This window comes from Delphinus delphis, chromosome 12, assembly GCF_949987515.2.
Source record: "Delphinus delphis chromosome 12, mDelDel1.2, whole genome shotgun sequence".
Lineage (NCBI taxonomy): Eukaryota > Metazoa > Chordata > Mammalia > Artiodactyla > Delphinidae > Delphinus > Delphinus delphis.
This window is the reverse complement of record NC_082694.2, coordinates 31,263,786-31,283,957: the sequence shown is the minus strand read 5'-3', so window position 1 is coordinate 31,283,957 and position 20,172 is coordinate 31,263,786. Positions and strand designations below refer to the sequence as shown.

Genomic DNA, 20,172 nt, shown 5'->3' with positions numbered 1-20,172 from the left:
GGTAGTCACTTAAAACAACTCACACTCTTATAAGTCTTGTTCTTTCTCATTGCATTTCACAGTAATCTTTTGCATGAACATTTGTTGTTCAAGTCCTGTCTGATGAAAAGTCTTGTTTTGTAAGAGATATGGTGAACATTGTTAGTGAAAACTTAGTTTGGTCTAGAAAACAGATTTTGAGTTTTCATTGTCATACCAGCCTTTTTGTCATTACTCCAATAAGGTGCTTATTTTGGTGCCTTCTGTTGACAAAAAGGGAAAAACCATTCAACGTTTAAGTTAGGATTGCTGAATTTGTTTATTTTGTATATGATTATTTCAGTTGGATAAATTCAGCTGAAATGTTGCTTTGTAGTTAAGACTGAATGTAAATGGAAAGTTCTTGGCACTTACTCTTCCCTCTCTCCTGGAAAATGCCAAAACCAAAACCAAAAAAGTATATGGACTAAGTCATTTAGCTGATATACCTGTTTGATTTCTGTGAAAATATTATTATCAGCCACCCCATTTTAAAGATTCAAGACTTTCAAAATAAAAGAAAATGTTCTAATGGCTCAAATATTTTAATCATTTATTCCTTCATCAAATCTGTTTTCAAGTCATTGGTCTAGGCAGTGGGAATAGAACAGTGAACAATTCACTTTTTATCCTATGGAGCTTATATTTTCCCTCTCCTCTTCACAATATGACAGTCATTACTGGTAAGACGGTATAGTATAAGATTTTTCAGTAGAAGCATTTGAAAGGAATTTTTTCTCTTACACTTTAATCATGTTTTTTATTTAATTTTTTTGAACAAGTTTACTTTGGCTTGCATTATATACCCCAGAGACTATATCAGAATACTGGTCTTAACTTGAGGACATGGTCCATATCTTTCTTTTTGATCTCGGAAAGCAGTTTTGTGAATTCAAGGGTGAAAATGCCTCTGTTAAGGCTTTCCCTCTCAAGAGAAACTGGATTGATCATAGTGCAAGACACATGCTAAATTATAAGTCCCCTGAGAACAGAAACGTCTGTTTTGTTTTCTGCTATATTCACAGTGCCTTAAACTACATACTCAGTAAATTTTAAAAAATTAGTAGTTAGTATTTGATCCGTTCCAAAGTAATTCTAGTTATGGGAGGTGCTACCTAGAAGGTAACTAAAGACTTCATCCATTCTGGTGTCTTTCCAATAATTCAGATTCATTCTGGAATTTTTTTTATAAGATAAAACTAAACTTTGGATTTCCCCTAATTCCTTGGGGATCATCCTATTAGTGTTGACTTGGGACTGGTCTGGACCCTTTATAGCCACTGAGATAGAGTAAGGACTCAACAGCTTTTAGTTTTCTCTTCTCTCTTCCTCAGTACATTATTTTGTATCCACGTTGTGTGTTGTTATATGTTTATGAGAGATACTTAAATATATGATATAATTTCTAAGCTTGAATTTAGAATGCTATTGAAAAGGAAAACATATTCATGTAATATACTCAGAAATTGTTCAACTAAGTAAAAAGCTTAGTTGGTTCAAATAGTAACATAGGAAGTCAGTTCAGATAGTAATACGAGAATTTGGTTTGGTTTTCAATAATTCAAGTATTTTGATAAGCCTAATGAGTGTCCTTATCTTAATTTCTTTTCTCCTATCTGGCAGTTTGTTTTCTCTTGAAATAATATGATGCATTAGTTTTGATAGAATAGTTGCTTAGAGTTAGAAATGGGAAAATAATTTGGAAGACACAGAAAGTACTGCATAAGTGTGTTTTTTGTTTTTGTTTTTGTTTTTAAGTCTGGCTACTTTTCTAGTATGTTCAGTGGTTCATGGAAGGAGTCCAGCATGAATATTATTGAACTGGAGATTCCAGACCAGAATATTGATATAGAAGGTAACCGCCACCATGATTACTATTATGCAAAAATCATAAAAACATAAACTTTGTATTCTTTTCACAGAAAATAAATATTTTCTTCTAACTTTGTTGGCTAGAGAAAAGCTCCATTTAACACCCTAAGGTGACAACTTTATATTAATTTACTCCAGAGTTTATCAGTTCTGTTCTAGTATCTTTAATCTATTTAGTCATGTCAGCCTTATCAATCTGTTTACTTCATGTTTGTAAATATATCTGCCTGGGATATAGAGGATGTGGAGTGAAGGAAGGAGAAGTATGACCAATAAACAATAAGCCAATAAACATTATTCATTGATTATTCCCTATATATGAAGACCTTTTCTGGGAATAAGTATATGAATCATGTAGTCAGTATTGTTTTAGAGCTGTAAGGACCTTAGATGAGGAAGCTGAGGTCCAGAGGATTTAAGAGACTTACTTTAGGTCTCAGAGCGGTTTAGTGAGCCTACATCAGACCGTAGGTCTCCTAACTCCTGTCCTAGTGCTCCTGCTCCTGTCTTTGATAACTGAAGTGGAAGTACCCAGCACTCACCGCATAGGCAAACAGAAAGGAACATTTATAAAGCAAACCATGTAGGACATGCATGAGAATGGCAGTAGAGAAAAGGGTGACAGACTTAAATAGCTGTGGCAGCTGGGTGAGAGTGTGGCATGCATAGGACCAGGAGCTTTTCCACACTCCCCAGTGGTAAAGCACTGAAAGCACCAGGGTTAAGATTATCATTGGGTCTGTGTAGTTGTACTTAATGATTGGTTTACTCAGGGATATCTTTATAAAACTTTTTCCAAGGGTGTCTTAATTCTGACAACTAACTAATGTCAAGATTAGATGTAGAAAAATCCAGCATGATTTGGTAGAACAGATGGAAATGTATAACATTGTTATTAAATTAGCACCATCAATCCATAACCATTACTAATAGTTAAATTAATGATACTAATCTTATCCTTTTCTGTACCTACTAGATTTAGACATATGTCTTAGTGTATGAAGACTGTCATTGTTATTTTTGTAATACTCTTACAGCTATAACTGTTATTTCATTCTACCTGTGTACTTTTGCTTTAAGCACTGCAGGTGGCATTTGGGTCATTGTATCGAGATGATGTCTTAATAAAGCCCAGTCGAGTTATTGCCATTTTGGCAGCAGCTAGTATGCTGCAGTTGGTAAGTATGCATAGTACTGAAAAAAAGGATCACACTTGTATTTTTGTTTCAAGGTATCTGTTCCAAAAACCATAATAAAACTTAGCTTTTTTATAACTTTTAAATGAAATGTATAAATATTCCATTCATGATAAGTCATTTAAAATGTTTAATGAAAAGCAGTTTATTACAAATGAGATGGTCTTGATGCCTATGTAAAATGAATGCAAGCTATTTCTGTGTGGATATCTTAGAATGACTATAATGTGGAAGGAAGGTACTTGTCTTAAATCCATTTACAGATTTCTATTCGTTAATAACTTATCTTGACTGTTTTAAGCAGGTGGCTTATTACTAATTCATATAGTTCATGGGTTTGGGAAACATTGAGTGCTTACTATGTAAATGTTTTCTTAATTATGAAATAATTGTGTGTAAACCACCTAAATGTATATAATCTATTGGTAGAATGACAGATTTGTTCATTCATCGGAAGTGTATTGAGCAGTGTGTCAAGCTAGGCATAGAGATACAAAGGTAAATAAAGATATAATCCCCACCTTTAAGAAGCTCACAATATAATGAGTGTGTAGAGTGGGGGAGGGAGGGTTGATATACAGACTCAAAGGTAAAGTAAGAGCTATCCAATATTATAGATGTGATGGTAAACTTTCTGTAGGATTTAGTGGATGCACAAAGTGGTTGGTTTAACCTGTTGGTGTCAAAGAAAGAAGGTGTGTTTGAGGTTGAGCCTTAAAAATTGAAAATGTATTTATCTTGTGAAGTAAGAAGAGAGGGGAAGAAAGAACATTTCAGACAGAAAACTAAGACCTAGAAATATGAAACAACGGAGGATTAGAGAATCTGAGTGGAACATAGATCTAGCACAGAATATAAGAAGGGTTCGAGAGAGGGAGGCAGAGACCAGATCACGAAAGCCCCTCAATCAATACCTTTTAAGAAGTTGAGACTTTACATATAAGTACTTTTGGAAAGTTTTAATCAGGGGAAAGACAAAGTTATATTTCAGAATGCTTTGGGAACAGTGTGAAGGATGAACTGAAGGAAAGATGAGTATAAAACCTATTACACTCCCACCAACAGCTGATTCACTTTGATGTACACTTGAAACTAACACAACATTGTAAATCAACTATACTCCAATAAAAATTATAAAATAAATAAATAAATTAGAAAAATAATGATGAGAAAAAAACTCAAGGTATATTAACATTAAAAATTTGTTGCCACATCTAGGAGAATTATACTAGATATATTAAAATTACTGTACATTCCATTAAATATGAAGAAAATGAAAAAAAACCTATTGCAGTAATCCACGGGAGGGTCTAAATGAGGGTAGTAGCACAAAGCATGGAGAGGAAAACTGGTTACTGGAGAGGTTAAGCAGGGATAATCCACTGGACTTGGTGACAGGTGAGATATTAAAAGGAAAGGGAAGGAGTCTAGAATGGCTTCCAGGTAAGTGTAAAATCACAGTGGAGTCAACATTTTATTTTGATCATTTTAAAAAGTTGTTTCTTTTTATGTGACTTTTGTAAACTGATTTATTTTAAGTATTAGTTAATAGCTTGCTAAATATCCTTGGCTGAGGTAATTTGTTTTTTTATAAATGTTTTGATCCTTTCAATACTTATTTCCAATAATTATACTTTATTTTTTAACTTTTAATCCTTTTTTGGTTTCGTTCTTAACTCACTTTCTGCATTATCTTTATGATTTAACTACTTAACAATAATACACTTGCATGATGAATATATCCAGAAATTTGAGTAAAAAATGACGGGGTCCTTTCCATATATTAAATAAAGTTAGCTATTTGAAATCTTCCATATAAACATTTTAGATTAAAAATTCATTGTAAGTTTTAAACAATAATTATTTGTTTTAGGTGTATTTCTTAGGTATTGATAGGTGTTTTAAACTAATAAAAACTTTCTGATGATTCATATTGTTTACTTACCTAGCCCATCACCTGGTCATCTGACTATATAAAGAGGTCTTAGTTTTAAAAGAACAGGCAAAACAGACAGAATGCTGCTTAAATTTGCAAAGGTCCCAGAGAGGGGAAGGACAGAAAAGAGAGAATAGCAATATTCACCTCTGTCTTACTGCTTTTACTTCCTCCCTTCCATTTTCACTTCCAAGTATTTAGTTTAATACTTGCTGGATTTTTTTAGGTATTTTTACTGGACTTATAAAAAGACTTAGGTTTGCTGCACTTATGAGTTTTCTTTCTTTCTTCCTTTTTTTTTTTTTTTTTTACTTTTTAATATGTAAAAGCACATATTCAGAGCTTATTTTTCCCATGTGAAATGGGCCTTTCCAGTGCTTATTTATATTTACAGGATGGTTTAATACAGCAGTGTGGTGAGACAATGAAGGAAACAGTTAATGTGAAAACCGTATGTGGCTATTACACATCAGCAGGGACCTATGGACTGGATTCTGTAAAGAAAAAGTGAGTTACCGTTCTTGTTTTTCCTTTTATCCTGCTTTAGGGAATTTGGCTGCTTTGGTTTCTTAAGAGAATGTATAGCTATAAAAAGAAAGAAAAAAAAGGGAGGATAGAATTTGTTATAAAAGGTCTGTTTTTACATTTGGACTATTTAGTAAATTCCTCAAAAGTGTGGTCTTTGTGATTGTGGGTGGGTTATACATGCTTATTAAAACTATGGCCACTCTTTACAGCACATCTCTATTAAATTTTTTTAAGCAGTAGGCATAATAGTCATTACAGTCGTCCCTCACTATCCGCAGGGGATTGGTTCCAGGACCTGGGTGGATACCAAAATCTGCGGATGCTCAAGTCCCTTATTTAATGGTGTAGTATTTGCAAATAACCATCCTCCTGTATACTTTAAATCATCTCTGGATTACTTATAAATACCTAATACAATGTGAATGCTATGTAAATAGTTACAAATACAACGTAAATGCTTTGTAGATAGTTGCTGGCTTGCGGCATATTTAAGTTTTGCTTTTTGGAACATTCTGGAATTATTTTTTTTTTCTCCAATATTTCCAATTCTCGGTTGGTTGAATCCATGGATACAGAACCCGCGGATACCGAGGGCTGACTGTATATCAGTGCAACTACTGGCAATGTTTTTAATTCTTGAGAATTGCAGTACCCATTTTCAAATTATAAAGAAGGTAATAGAAGTATGTAAACCCCTTCATAAACCATTTAACACAAACTTGAAAATGAGGTTTTCTTAATTAGAAATGCTCTTTTTAATATAAAGGGAATATTCCCTTACTAACTGCTGACAAAAACAATACTAACTTTCCAATTGTTAAATTTAAAAATTTGCGCATGTCCTAGAAAGATTAATATTCTTTTTTAATTTTAACTGTATGTACTACTTAATAAATCATAGATACATGATATATAATGTAATAATTCCATGTTTAATTTCAGGTGCCTTGAATGGCTTCTAAACAATCTGATGACTCACCAGAATGTTGAACTTTTTAAAGAACTCAGGTACTTGAATTTTAAATAACTTTATTATCATTTGTTAAAGTATGCAAGACATTTTTGTATAAAGGAAAAATATATTGCTTATGAAAAAGTGAACAATTTAATGAAAGGTATCTTGACTACATCATGAATTGAAAAAATGCTACACAAATTTCTTTTCTTTGTTGTAAATGATACAATGTGTATTATGAATACTCCTTTAACCAATTTTAATGTAAAAATTCATTGCTGCTATAAAACTATAGAAAAAGGGTTACCTCACTTTTGCTGGGCTCTTAGAGAATCTAAAAGTTTATTTTAAAAACCATCTTTTCCCATTGAGAAATTACATTTGAGGAAATTGCTTTAAACTTTTTGCTAAGCTTAGTGAAATTAAATTCACAATTAAGTTGGTCTTTTGAATTAAGTTTGCTTATTATTCCTTCTTTCAACAAATAATTTCTGAATGTCTACTGTGTGTAAAGGTACTATGTTAAGGGCTGTGAAGGAGGCAGAGGTGATTATGTCATGGTCTCTGCCCTCTAGGAGCTTATTTGTAATAATGGAGATGACTTATCTGCCCTGGGTCTGAGAAATTCAGAGTGGGAATGAACTTTTAAAGGCCAGTAGACTATGCAGTCACTTTCAGGCTTGCAGTTCCTTGACAGTGGTGCTTCTGAGACAAGGGTACAAATGTCCCTAGGAATGTGTGGCATTCTGATGGAAATATGCAAAACCAAAGCCTTAACATTGCATAGCTTACTGGGATGTCAATTTTAATGATTTTTGGGGGGAGGTGTGGGGAGGAGTAGGAGAGAAGTAAACACTTTTATGTTTAAGTACATTGTGGAATAGAGAGAATTAAGTTTCTTTGGATTTACAAGATGAAATACAAAAATTAATAGAAATGTTATTCTTATGGCTAGCCTACTCCTGGATTCCTGGGTCCTTTCCTTTCCTCTGCCCTTAAGAGGTACTTTGGTAGAAAAGTTTGAGAAGCATTATTCTACCAAAAAAATCATCACCTAATGATATCAAGGCATAAACAAAGCTCTGCAGTATGTTTGGTTTAAAAGTCATTAGGGGACTTCCCTGGTGCTGCAGTGGTTGGGAGACCGCCTGCCAATGCAGGGGACGTGGGTTCGAGCCCTGGTCCGGGAAGATCCCACATGCCGCAGAGTGGCTAGGCCTGTGTGCCACAACTACTGAGCCTGCGCTCTGGAGCCCACGAGCCACAACTACTGGGCCCATGTGCCACAACTACTGAAGCCTGCGTGCCTGGAGCCCGTGCTCTGCAACAAGAGAAGCCACCACAATGAGAAGCCCATGCGCTGCAACTAGAGAAAGCCCACGCACAGCAACAAAGACCCAAAGCAGCCAAAAATAAATAAATAAATAAATTTATTTTTTTTAAAAGTCATTCGAAACACTTTTTCTCTTTTATAATTTCTCGTTGAGTTTTTTCAAAAGGAAGATAAATCATAGTGGTCATCTTAAAGCCCCAGATGCTCTTCTGGCTTTTTGTGGCTTAAAGGAAGGAAAGAAAAAGGAAAAAAGAAAAGAAAACAGCTAGTGATATTATTTCCATTCTAAATTTAAACTAACACATATTTCTTGATTTTAATCTCCTTAACAGTAATAAAAACATGTTTTATGACTAAGCAATTCTCTTAAGCCTAGAGGTGAAAGATAAATTTGAAGATACATCTCTTTCAGTGAATTTTGACAAGTGTCTTTTTTTTTTTTTTTTTTAAATTGAATGAGGGGGAAGGAAAAAAGAGGAAGGCTGCCACTTTATCAGAGCATACTAAAACTTATCTTACTGGGACCTTGCTTTAACTTGATAAATTAGCACAGCAAAGCTCTTTTTTCCTTGTCAGTGCAAGAAAAGACCTTTCACAGCATACTGTCTGAATTAAAAGTATCCTTATGTTCGGATAGATTCTTTGTCTTGGGCAAAAAGACTGATGTAATTTTTAATTCCACAGTCTCTTTTGATAAAAAAGACTTAAAGTTTTCAGTTCCACCAGGTTCTTTTAGCTTGTGCATGAAGAGAGGCTCACTACTTCTATTTTATCTTTTCTAGTATAAATGTCATGAAACAACTCATTGGTTCATCTAACTTATTTGTGATGCAAGTGGAGATGGATGTATACACAGCCCTTAAAAAGGTATTGCCATAATATGATGTGTGTAAAGATATCCCCACTGCATTGCTTATAATATTGAAAAGCTGGAAACAGCTAGTGTCCAGTGGTAAGGGAATGGTTATAAATGTGAGAAAAGTAAAAGGAAATATGCCAAAATGTTAAGAAGTCTTTGTGTTTAGGGAGTTGATATCATGATTGATTTCAGTGGTATTCTTTATACTTTCCTCTCCTAAGAATACATTTCTGTTTTTTCCCAGATTTTTTTCAACAGTTAACATGTTGTTATTTACATAATCAGAAATGTTAAATGTTTTATATGTTTTTCAGAAATGTTTGCAAAATTGAGCTTTAGTTGAATTAATAACTTTATGATGAAGTTTTCACATGTTTTTCTAGAGAATGTTGAAATTCTTTTAAAGGTCTTTTGTACTTCAGGCATATATTTCAGTTCATCCTTTTGAAAGGTTTCAACATTTTTAATATAATTTTGTTTTCACAACGTCTCTGAAGAGACAAATTGACTATTACTCTTGATCTGTAGATGGTAAAACTTAGAACTCTTACAATTATTAAGTGGCAGGCTCGAGGCAGAGCCCAGGCCTGTGAATTCCAGTCCATTGCTTTTCCCACTGCATAATTTTGCCTTTAGCCTTTGTCCCTAGCTAACATGGGACAAAAATGTAGTTGAGTGGCTTCCCTGGTGGCGCATGTGGAAGATCCCACATGCCGCAGAGTGGCTGGGCCTGTGAGCCATGGATGCTGAGCCTGCGCGTCTGGAGCCTGTGTTCCTCAGCAGGAAAGGCCACAGCAGTGAGAGGCCCGCGTACCGCCAAAAAAAAAAAAATGTAGTTGAGTCTACACTCACAGTGTAGTTGAGTCTATACTAACGCGGTCATAAAATCTGGGAATAGTTACCTTCTAGGTTATATCATTGGGATTGTTTGTCTTATGATAGAGATGAGACTCTATTACTATTTTTCCTCAGGGAAGTTTAGTAACTGTGTTAACCAGAGTCCATTTCTATCTCTGAGCCACTGGTAGTATTCATTCTTTCCCGTAATTATTGATGAATGCTTACTATGTGCCAGGCACTGCTCTAAGTATGTTACACATATTAATTCTTTTAATGTCCTGTGACATTGACATATTATCATGCTCATCTTACAAATGAAGAGATTAAGGCCCAGATTACATAATGATGTAATTTCCCTAGCTATTAAATGACAGGGCTAGGATTTAAAAAACAGTGATGCTCTTCATTACTCTGCATACTGTCTCAACAGCAATTAAGACAATAAGAAACTCCTTTTTCCCATATTTAATTTCTTTCTTTTATAATCTCACATAGTATGTAGTGAAACTGAATTAATTGGTGAGTAGAATAAATTAGTATATTTTATATATATATAGTATATTATATATAATATACATAATAGTGTGTGTATATTATATATATATATACACACACACACACATAGAACATTTACCTTTTTAATACTATAATTACAGTGTGTTTGAGACCATAAGTACTTTTCAGAGATTAGCTTATTCCTTATCATATACTCATCTAGTTTTTATCTTTGGACCATGATTAATGCCATGATGAATTTAAGAATTCTGAGCATATCCTGTGATAGTTCTACTTCTTTCAATTGCTTGTAAAATGGAAATTAAATTTTTTCGATATTATGTTTTAAGGAAGCAGTTTGAAAATGTAAAATCATAAACTAGATGAAGTCTTGTAATTTTTTAAATTTATTTTTTTAACCTAGTGGATGTTCCTTCAACTTGTGCCTTCTTGGAATGGATCTTTAAAACAGCTTTTGACTGAAACAGATGTCTGGTTTTCTAACAGGAGAAAAGGTATGCCTGAAATTTTTATTGAGAACTTGTCTTTTTTGTTTTAAATTGAAATTTAATTAAAATCAGGCCCTGATAAACCTAGGGGATTTTAGAGCTGGAGAGGACCTTAGCAATGATCTAATTCAACTCTGCATTTACACTGAGAAAATTGAGACTGGATAAAACAGACATAGAAAAAACAAAATTTTAATGGCCCTCAGATGCAAAGAAGTGGATAAAAATCGTAATCCTTAGCTCATGATTTTCACAGTTTACTGTCATTTTTGGTCCATGCATGGCCACCTTTTTCATTTTTTTAAATAATGTATTGAACCTCAGTGAACTAATCTTCAAGTACTAGAACATTAGTAACTTCAGTCTGCTCATGGGCTTCTTTCCTATTGTGTCCCTCTGACTTTGCTTTTAAAAAATGTTTAATGTTATGGCATTTTGCACGTCTTTACATGAATGCGTTACATAGTGATGTGCTGGTAAGCTGCCTCTCTGAAAAAATAATCACTTATTTGTAGCATTTTTTTATATTTTCATGATACAAATTCTCCCAGCATGGCTAATTTCAGGCTACTAACGTGACACCGCTGAATGTGGAGTTGGGAAGAAATGCATACCATCGGCTCCTGTGAGCCAGCACAAGCCAGATCCAGCACACCACTGGACAATATATCATCCTGTTTTTTTGTTATTGAACTATTTCATATTGTGGTATTGATTTTCATTTCCTTGAAAACTAAGGAGACTGAACACCTGTTTGTGTGTTTATTGGCCATATGTTTCTTCTTCTGTGAAATGTCTGTTCAGGTTTTTTTCCTATTTTAATATTGTATTTTCTTACTGATTTGTCGGCATTCTTTATATATTCTTGATTCTTTGTCATAAGTGTGTGTTGCATTTATCTTTCAGTTTGTAGTGTTTTTTTTACTTTTCTGAAGGTGTCTTTTGATGAATAGAGGTTCTTATATTAAAATTTAGTGCTCTTTTTGTCTTGTTTAAACAAATTTTGGGAATTATTTTATGTAGTGAGATTTACTAGCTAATTATTTTTCCTTCAAGCTCATGAACCAAAAATGTGTAAATGACCATATCAATAAAATCTAACTTGATTTGCTTGAAGAACAAAATGCTAAACTTCTATCTTAAATTACACTTTAGAGCTACATTATGGCATTTAAAGAGGAATTTGAGAAATTATAAAGGAAAAAAGTAGAGGAGAAAATTTAACTTAAAAAACAGAGATGAAAGCTGAAAAAGATACGGACCGTGGAGAAGCTAAAAAGGCAAAGGGGGTCTTCCCTGGTGGTGTAGTGGGTAAGACTCCATGCTCCCAGTGCAGGGGGGGCCTGGGTTAGATCCCTGGTCGGGGAACTAGATCCCGCATGCATGCCACAGTGAAGATCCCACATGCCGCAACTAAGACCCAGCAAAGCCAAAATAAATAAAATAAATATTTGTGGGTGTGAGGAGCAAAGGGACTCAATGGAAACAATAGATGTTAGGTAAATGTTGACATAAATTTATTCTCATTTGAGCTCCAGTTGGATTAACTGCAGCAGTCCATCAAGAGAGAAATTATTCTGTAGCCTAAGTGCAGAAACTAGAATAAGAAGCTGTGGTCCCCTTCTGGTTTTCCCACTCCAGGCTCTCCATCCCAGCCTCAGTAGTGTAAAAGTATACATTTTAAGATAACTTTTCAGGGAAACATTTATTGCATAAGGCAAAATGTATGTCTGATGCCCTTGTTTTTCAGTGAGGACTTTATAAGTTGTTTATCAGTGAGGACTTTATAGGTTTATTTCATACAGTTTTTAAATTATAAAAGTGATGAATACTCAGGAAATAAGACCAAAAAAATCACTCATGGTCCCCTCACCCACTATATTTTAGTATATTTCTCTTAGGTTTTCTTAATTATTTGACTTTGCCGATATATATGGGTCAGGACCATCAGAACAATAGAAATTTTTCTGCACAATTATATGTAGGGATTGCTTCTTTTATTTACTATCCTTAATAGCAGCAAGGCTGAGTATACTGCCATGGGTATACCTTGTAATAGAGAACAGGCTAGGGATTATGTACAAGTCTCTGCTTGATAGCAGTAACTCCAGATCTTTCCTTCCCACTCATGAAAGCATATTAGAATGCAACTGAGAGTATTTTTAGAAATAACCTTAAATTATCCCTATAAGAAAAAATTGATAAACTTGAATTATTTTAACAATAAATACTACCCTTGTGTTGCAAATCCATGGCTACCATGTCTTTGTATCTTATTTTGTATTTTAATAGAGAATTAATATATTAACTAGTGTTCATCACATGTAACTAAAGCATAAATTAGAAAGATCCCAAGAAATGTTCCATGTCCTGTGTATCTTGTGAAGACCCTTGAGTGAGGCATCTGGGCTCTAGAGTTCCACTGAAGTGGTGGGATTCTGGAAAGATACCTGAACCCTAACCACCATTCTCAAACCTTCTTTTCCCACCTTGCTGCACTGTAAGCTCCAAATTCCAGAAAGGTGTCAATTGAGTTCCCAGCCCAAGGGTCTAATTAGGACCAAAGTTAATTTCCTGGGGCTTTTTTCTAAATCTCCCCAAGTTTTTAATCCACACACCCAAAGTTTATAAAATCCTTGAAAACTTTGAAACTAGCTTATTTGTATTCTAGTAGACGTGTGTGTGTGTGTGTGTGTGTGTGTGTGTGTGTGTGTATGTGTATGTGTGTGTGTCCCTGCCCATAAAAACATGTATGAATAAATAGATTGATTTGAAAAGAATGGCTATTTAATTTAATCTGTTTTTTTGTTTTCTTTTACAGATTTTGAAGGTATGACCTTCCTTGAAACTGAGCAAGGAAAACCATTTATGTCAGTATTCAGACATTTAAGGTTACAGTATATTATCAGTGATTTGGCCTCCGCGAGAATTATTGAACAAGACTCTCTAGTACCTTCAGGTAAGAACATGATGAAATTATGATTTTAAGTAATATCTTTCTGATTATAATAGTAATATCATAGAAAAAATAATGAGGAAAATAGAAATTATCCTTAATTCCAATAAGGTATACATTTTTATACCAAAGCAGAATCATACCATATAGATAATTTTCTGTGTTCACATTATATATTGTATTTTCCCATATCATTAAATACTCTTCAGAACATTTAAATGGCTATATAGTATTCTATAATGTGTGTGTTCTTTAATTTGCTTAACCAGCACACTATTTTGGACTAGACTTTCAAAAGACTTTTGAAAAAAAAATAAATTAATTAAATAAAATAAAAAAGACTTTTGAAGTACTATTTAGAGGTCAACTGCTTTTTCTATTAATACTCCTTAAATTTGTTATTTTCTGTTTTTTTCTTATCCTAATTAAGACTTTATGTCAAAGTAAATGTAATATCTTTGCCAATTAAAATTTTGAAACAATTACTGGTTTAGTTTTTTAAGTTAAGTATCTAGTGCTTGTGTAGGATTAAGTTTAGTACTATATTTGCATTTAAGAAACAGAAAATAGAATTTGTTTGAAGATTGACTTGTAAATTTGTATAGATTTGTCTGAAAGTTGTAAGTTTTTTGACACCTCGGTTTTTAATATAGCTGTGTGTTTATAGATTTAAATTGTTAACTGAAATCTGTAATTTATTTACAAAAGTATTGAATGGAAAACAAACCCAGAGTTAACATTTCTGGTAGTTTTAAAATAATGCATTTTTTATAAAATCACTCTAGGCAGGTTTATAGACAGTGGTTTTTTTGGTTAATTTTGTATAAATCATTTGTATTACGTTTGTGTGGGTCGTGGGTCTGGGGGTTTTTTGTTGTTTGTTTGTTTTTTAAGCCACACTTTCTCTTGAAGCTTATGTTCCCTTACAGTATAGCAGTTCTGTAATAGTTTTAGTTTGTGTATACACCAGACCCTAGCAATGGTGTAATATTAGATGCCAAGGCCTATTACATACTCCCACTCTAATCATACTTGCTTTTAAGGCTCTCTAGAAATGAATTTTGAAAGAGGTTAAAAGATAAAGTCTGTTGTAAAGTAGTTTAATTTAGGCGTTTCTGTGACGCAAGTGGATAAGCTTTGTATTTTTGGAATGCAAATGGGTACAAGTATTTCTAGTCCGAAATATTTTATTTATTACAAAATTAAAAAGAATTTGTATCCTAAATTTCTGACCAGATTTCAGCCATTTTTTTTCCTGACCTAAAATTACAATAAAGGGCATTATTTTTTCCTTTTAGAATATAAATGGACAAATAGTTTTTCCTATATATCCAAATAAAAGTTATCATTTCAAAAGCAGAGTATAAATTAAAATTATATCCCATGCTGTTTGCGAGAGGGCAGAAAGTGGCCACATAGGTCACATTTTTAAGGTACATTGGTAAATGCTGTCAATAGCAATGTATCCTAGGTTTGAAATAAATGAAAATAATTTCAATTACTTAGCTAAAATTGACTGCTCATTTTTCAGAAATAGTGCCAAACACGTGTTAACATTATTCAAAGTCATGCATTCAGTAATCTGGGGAATTTTAATGCATACATTTTGATCATCTTTAGGTCAGAATTAAATTCAAATAGAAATTAAAATAGAAAAAATTAAATTTAAATTAAAATTTTAATAGAAATATGTTTAATTCCAAATTAAATCAGGATTTTGTATAGAAGCATTGTATTTTAGGATTTAACTGTGTCAAGCACAGTTGAATTCCATTATATCATGGAATTAGATTTACCTTAGGTCAGATCATTATGTGTGTTTCATTCCATGCTTTCATTGTCATACTTCCCTTCCCTTTGATACCTCTGACCTCTCTTGTTGCCATTCCTCCCTAACCTTTCTCTTTTGTCTTCTCATGTCTTCCATCTCTTCTCTCCATTTATTTAGCTCTCCCAGAAGAGACTATTTTCCCTCTGTAGAGGACATTCTGTCTCTTAAGACACCCTGCTAATAAAGGGTTAGGAGGCCAGATAGTAATGGGCCAGCCCCCTCAGTGCCCTTTCCAAATCATTGTTGCATATGATCCAGCTCACCCTCTATTCTTTCTCTTCTGATCCCTAGGCATTCTTCCACATTCATTTAAGACTTGGGCACTTAATTTCTGTCTGCCTCTCTACACCTGTTCAGTAACATAATGTGTCCATATTAGCATTCCATTTAGTACCCTAGCCTCCTAGTAATTTGACCTCAACTCCTGTAACATTTATCTTTGCTGATCGTTAAGCACTTGCCACCTATGAACCTTGTTGTAACCCAGAACTTCTCAGCATGAGAAATCCAGTAGTTTGCAAGCTGTAACCTTCTAGCATGTTCATAGCCTCATTCCTTTTACACTGTTGTTTGCTTTCCAATCCGTTTTTTTAAAATAAATAAATTTATTTATTTTTTTTTTTTTGGCTGAGTTGGGTCTTTGTTGCTGTGTGCGGGCTTTCTCTAGTTGCTGTAAGCGGGGGATACTCTTCGTTGCAGTGCTTGGGCTTCTCATTGCTGTGGCTTCTCTTGTAGAGCACAGGCTCTAGGCGCGTGGTCTTCAGTAGTTGTGTTGCGCAGGCTCTAGAGTGCAGGCTCAGTAGTTGTGGCGCACGGGCTTAGTTGCTCCGCTGCATGTGGGATCTTCCCAGACCAGGGCTCAAAGCCGTGTCCCCTGCGTTGGCAGGCGGATTCTTAACCACTGCGCTACCAGGGAAGCCCTCCAATCCGTTTTAAGCCCCCCATTTTCTGCCAGTCTTTCAAACCTCCTGCCTTTTCTTCCTTTCAGGCCTGGATTTCATGTTAGATCATCTGGACCACTCTCTTTCACAGTTGCTTTCAACTCTTTGTCCTTCTACTTTACAAAATTCTAAAACTACATTAAACCTTCTTTGTTTCTATACCCTCTACTCTGTGCTGAGTGCTGCTCCAGAGCATTCTGTAACTTTTGTATTGGTGCCACTGCAAACTCATATTTCAGTGCTAAGCCTGGACCTTGGGACTCCTTATATACTACTTTTACTTGGTCATTCCTCATTTTCATTTGCTTCAGCAATTATATATCAAACCTCTGCCACTCTGTTCAAGCTTCCTCTCCAATAACCTTGCTGTCAGTATGGAGTATGGGAACTCTCCTTCTATTATTTTATATAAATTCTCCTTTAAATTTTTATATAAATTTTATATAAAATTTTGCAAGGTTATCAGGCAAAAATTTGTTTAGATTCCTGGGTTTCTTCACCTGTCCTTCCTGTCTTGTCCCAGAGGTTGAGGTGCTCCCTCCCTGTTCAAGCCAACCTTCTACTGTGTTCATAATCCTATCACTTCCTGTTTATTATGGAACTTTGCACTGTCATTTAATAATCTGTATCTTCAACCCCCTCCTGTTCTCCCTCAGCTTATAAGTGTGGTCAAATCTCTTATTAAAAAACAAAACAAATCCCTCCCTCCCCCCCCCGCCCCCGGTCTTGACCCTGAGTCCGCTTCATGGTAACTGCTCTTGTCCTTATAATCACTTTCTTCAGAGTTGCTGTCTCTATCTCCTTACCTTTCAGTCATTCCTCAGCCCATTTCAGTCTGTCTTTGGCCCCGCTATTTCACTGAAACTTTCTAGCGAAAGTTAGGTTTGTCCTGTTTGTAAAATCTAGTGGCCTCATGTTAGTCTTACTTTAACTTCTCTAGCATTTTATATCATGGTTTGTTAGTTTTTTTCTTGAAATTCTTACAGTACTACCTTAGTTTAGAAATACTGTACTCTCCTGATTCTTTTCCGGTCTCTTTGACCATTCCTTCTCTTTTTCTTTTGTAAGCTTCTCTTACTCTGCCCACCTCTTAACTTCCTGAGGGCGCCCTTAGCGCATCATTGATATTTTCATTCTATATAGTGTCCCAGAGTGATTTCCTTCATTCATATGACTCACTGAAAGATTCTAGTTCTGACCTCTCCTCTGAGTTTCATACTTGAATATCCAACTGTTACTAGCCATGTGTAAATTGCTTCAGTTCATCTATTCAAAACAGTACTTATGGGCCTGCCTGGTAACGTAGTGGTTAAGAAGCCGCCTGCCAATGCAGGAGACACGGGATCGAGCCCTGGTCCGGGAAAACCCTGCATGCCGCGGAGCAACTAAGCCTGTGCACCACAACTACTGAGCCTAAGCTCTAGAGCCCATGTGCCACAACCACTGAAGCCTGCGTGCCTAGAGCCCCTGCTTCGCAGCAAGAGAAGCCACCGCAATGAGAAGCCCACACACCGCAACGAAGAGTAGCCCCCGCTCGCTGCAACTAGAGAAAGCCCGCTCGCAGCAACAAAGACCCAACACAGCCAAAAATAAATAATAAATAAATAAGTAAATACATAAATTATTTTTTTAAAAAAACAAAACGTACTTATATCTTTCCCCTCCAGCTCTAGTCCCTGGTTTTTTCTTCCCATGTTCGCTTATCAGTCATCAACATTAAAAACCCACCCAGCGGGCTTCCCTGGTGGCGCAGTGGTTGAGAGTCCGCCTGCCGATACAGGGGACACGGGTTCATGCCCCGGTCCGGGAAGATCCCACATGCCGCGGAGCGGCTGGGCCCGTGAGCCATGGCCGCTGAGCCTGCGCGTCCGGAGCCTGTGCTCCGCAACGGCAGAGGCCACAACAGTGAGAGGCCCGCGTACGGGGGGAAAAAAAAACAAAAAAAAAACAAACACCCAGCCTCACAGAAAATGGCAGAATCCTGCAAGTCATCCTGTCCTCCTCAAACTGTCTTCCTCCATATCCATTCACTATGTCCTATAGATTTTTTCCCTAGATAATTCTCAAACTCACCTCCTTTTTTTGCCTGCTACCACTTCCTTGTTAAGACATCGTCATCTCTTGCTAGATTACTGTAGTACAGAATATATCTGTGTCCTGGTTGGACTGTATGTTTTTCATCTTTTTCTCTCAGGTACATAGTACAGTGCTTGACAGGTAGTAGGCACTCAGTTTGTGTGAACTAAAATCATTTTCTGAAACATACTAACTTACATACGGCCTAATACAGTATTTACTCTATCAGATAAGTTTAGGTTCTAGCTCCTAACCTAAGAACCTTAAAGCGGAGGAGGAAAAGTAAACAAATATGTGTAGATTCTTCAGTGTCCCAGGTAATATGCCAGATTATACATTTAACACCTATCATGTAACGTAATCTTTGAAATTATCAAGGTAGTTCCCATTTTATAGATGAAGTATTACTATCCTGTCATACAGCTAGTGAGAAGCAGAGCTCAAATGCAACCCCAAGTCTTTCCTGTTCTAAAGCCCATATTGCTTTTGGCTCCATCTTACTTAGAAGAAGTCCGCTATGTTTAATCTCTTTAAGTTTGCATATCCAGTTGCAGAAACTTAAGCAAACTTAACTTTGAATTCAAACTTAACTTTGAATCACCATTCTTTTGAGTATGTTTAATTTTTTGGCTTTTGATAACAAAGTAATGCAATAGATTTATTCCCTTACTTTGCATTGTGGGCAAGAAAATAGGTATTCTTGTAACTTTTTATATCAGGAATTACTGTTGTGGGAATAATGGGGAAACAATGCTTAATATTTTCGTAAATTCAATAGAGATGATAATTGTTAAAGCAGTATGAATTTTATGAAAATAAGTTGCTTAAAATGAAAATGTATATAAATTCATGTAATTAGTTTTATTGAGAAATACTGTACTCAGTAGAGTAAATTTGTCATCTTTTGGAACTAGATTTTTAGGTTATTATACATGAAGATCTTTGAGATGAACTTCTCCATAATTTTATACTAATATACCTATAGATGCTCTGTACAAAATATTCTTTTATCCAGATAGGAATTTTTTATTATGTAGACTTCCTTCACCTTCATGATCTAATTCTGACTTAACGTGTTTCATATAACATTCAACCTGTAGGCTGTTTTTTGCTATATGCTTTACTGGTTGTGAGTAGATTTTTGTATGTGTATATACCTGAATATACACTGTTTCTTTGATTTAAACAATAAAACTAGGCAAATTCAGGGTGTATCTTATCTTTCTGTTTGTGTTTTAAAGTTTTGTAAATCTAAGACATTTAGATTTTCAAATAGTATACTTTTGGAGACCCCCTTCCCCATATCCTTTGTATAAGACAAGAGGAATGATCTAAATAAATTCATTCTGACTTATCTCATTTATTCTATTAGAAAAGTACTGTGTTTACATTCAAAACTGCTGTCGATTAGATCTGCAGCTGCTGATTTATAGCACTGTCAAATGCCACTTTGATGTGCCCGTTTTGAGTTTTTGTTTTGTATTTTGGTCTGATAAAGTTTAAAAGTGCTTAAATTTGTTTTCACTGAGTGGAAGTTTCTTCAAGGCACTTTTTCAGAATCTTTCCACTGAACACTAACTCTGCCAAAAAGGATTCTGGGAAACTCTGCCTAGCGTATCTGCGTTTTGGGAGATACGTCTGCATATAATCGTATTAAAAACTCTGTATAAGGCAAATTGTTTCACTTATTTTTATCCCATGTTTTTCAATCTCATTTTATCAGAGATTTCCCCCTGTGTATCAACTGTCAACACTGCATTTGAACTAGTGGTTCTAGTGACATATTTTGGGGCTGCTGCTACTGGATGAACTACCTGTGACCAAAAA

General features: G+C 35.0%; 1 protein-coding gene across 1 annotated transcript in view; it reads left to right on the top strand.

The window, feature by feature from the left end:
- GMCL1 (germ cell-less 1, spermatogenesis associated) overlaps positions 1-20,172 on the top strand; it is a 48,566-nt gene that overhangs the window by 6,105 nt on the left and 22,289 nt on the right. The window contains exons 3-9 of the mRNA XM_060026430.1: positions 1,777-1,873; positions 2,971-3,068; positions 5,417-5,529; positions 6,493-6,558; positions 8,621-8,705; positions 10,457-10,547; positions 13,363-13,500. Coding sequence (XP_059882413.1) covers positions 1,777-1,873; positions 2,971-3,068; positions 5,417-5,529; positions 6,493-6,558; positions 8,621-8,705; positions 10,457-10,547; positions 13,363-13,500 — 688 coding nt within the window. The remainder of the gene's footprint in view (positions 1-1,776; positions 1,874-2,970; positions 3,069-5,416; positions 5,530-6,492; positions 6,559-8,620; positions 8,706-10,456; positions 10,548-13,362; positions 13,501-20,172) is intronic.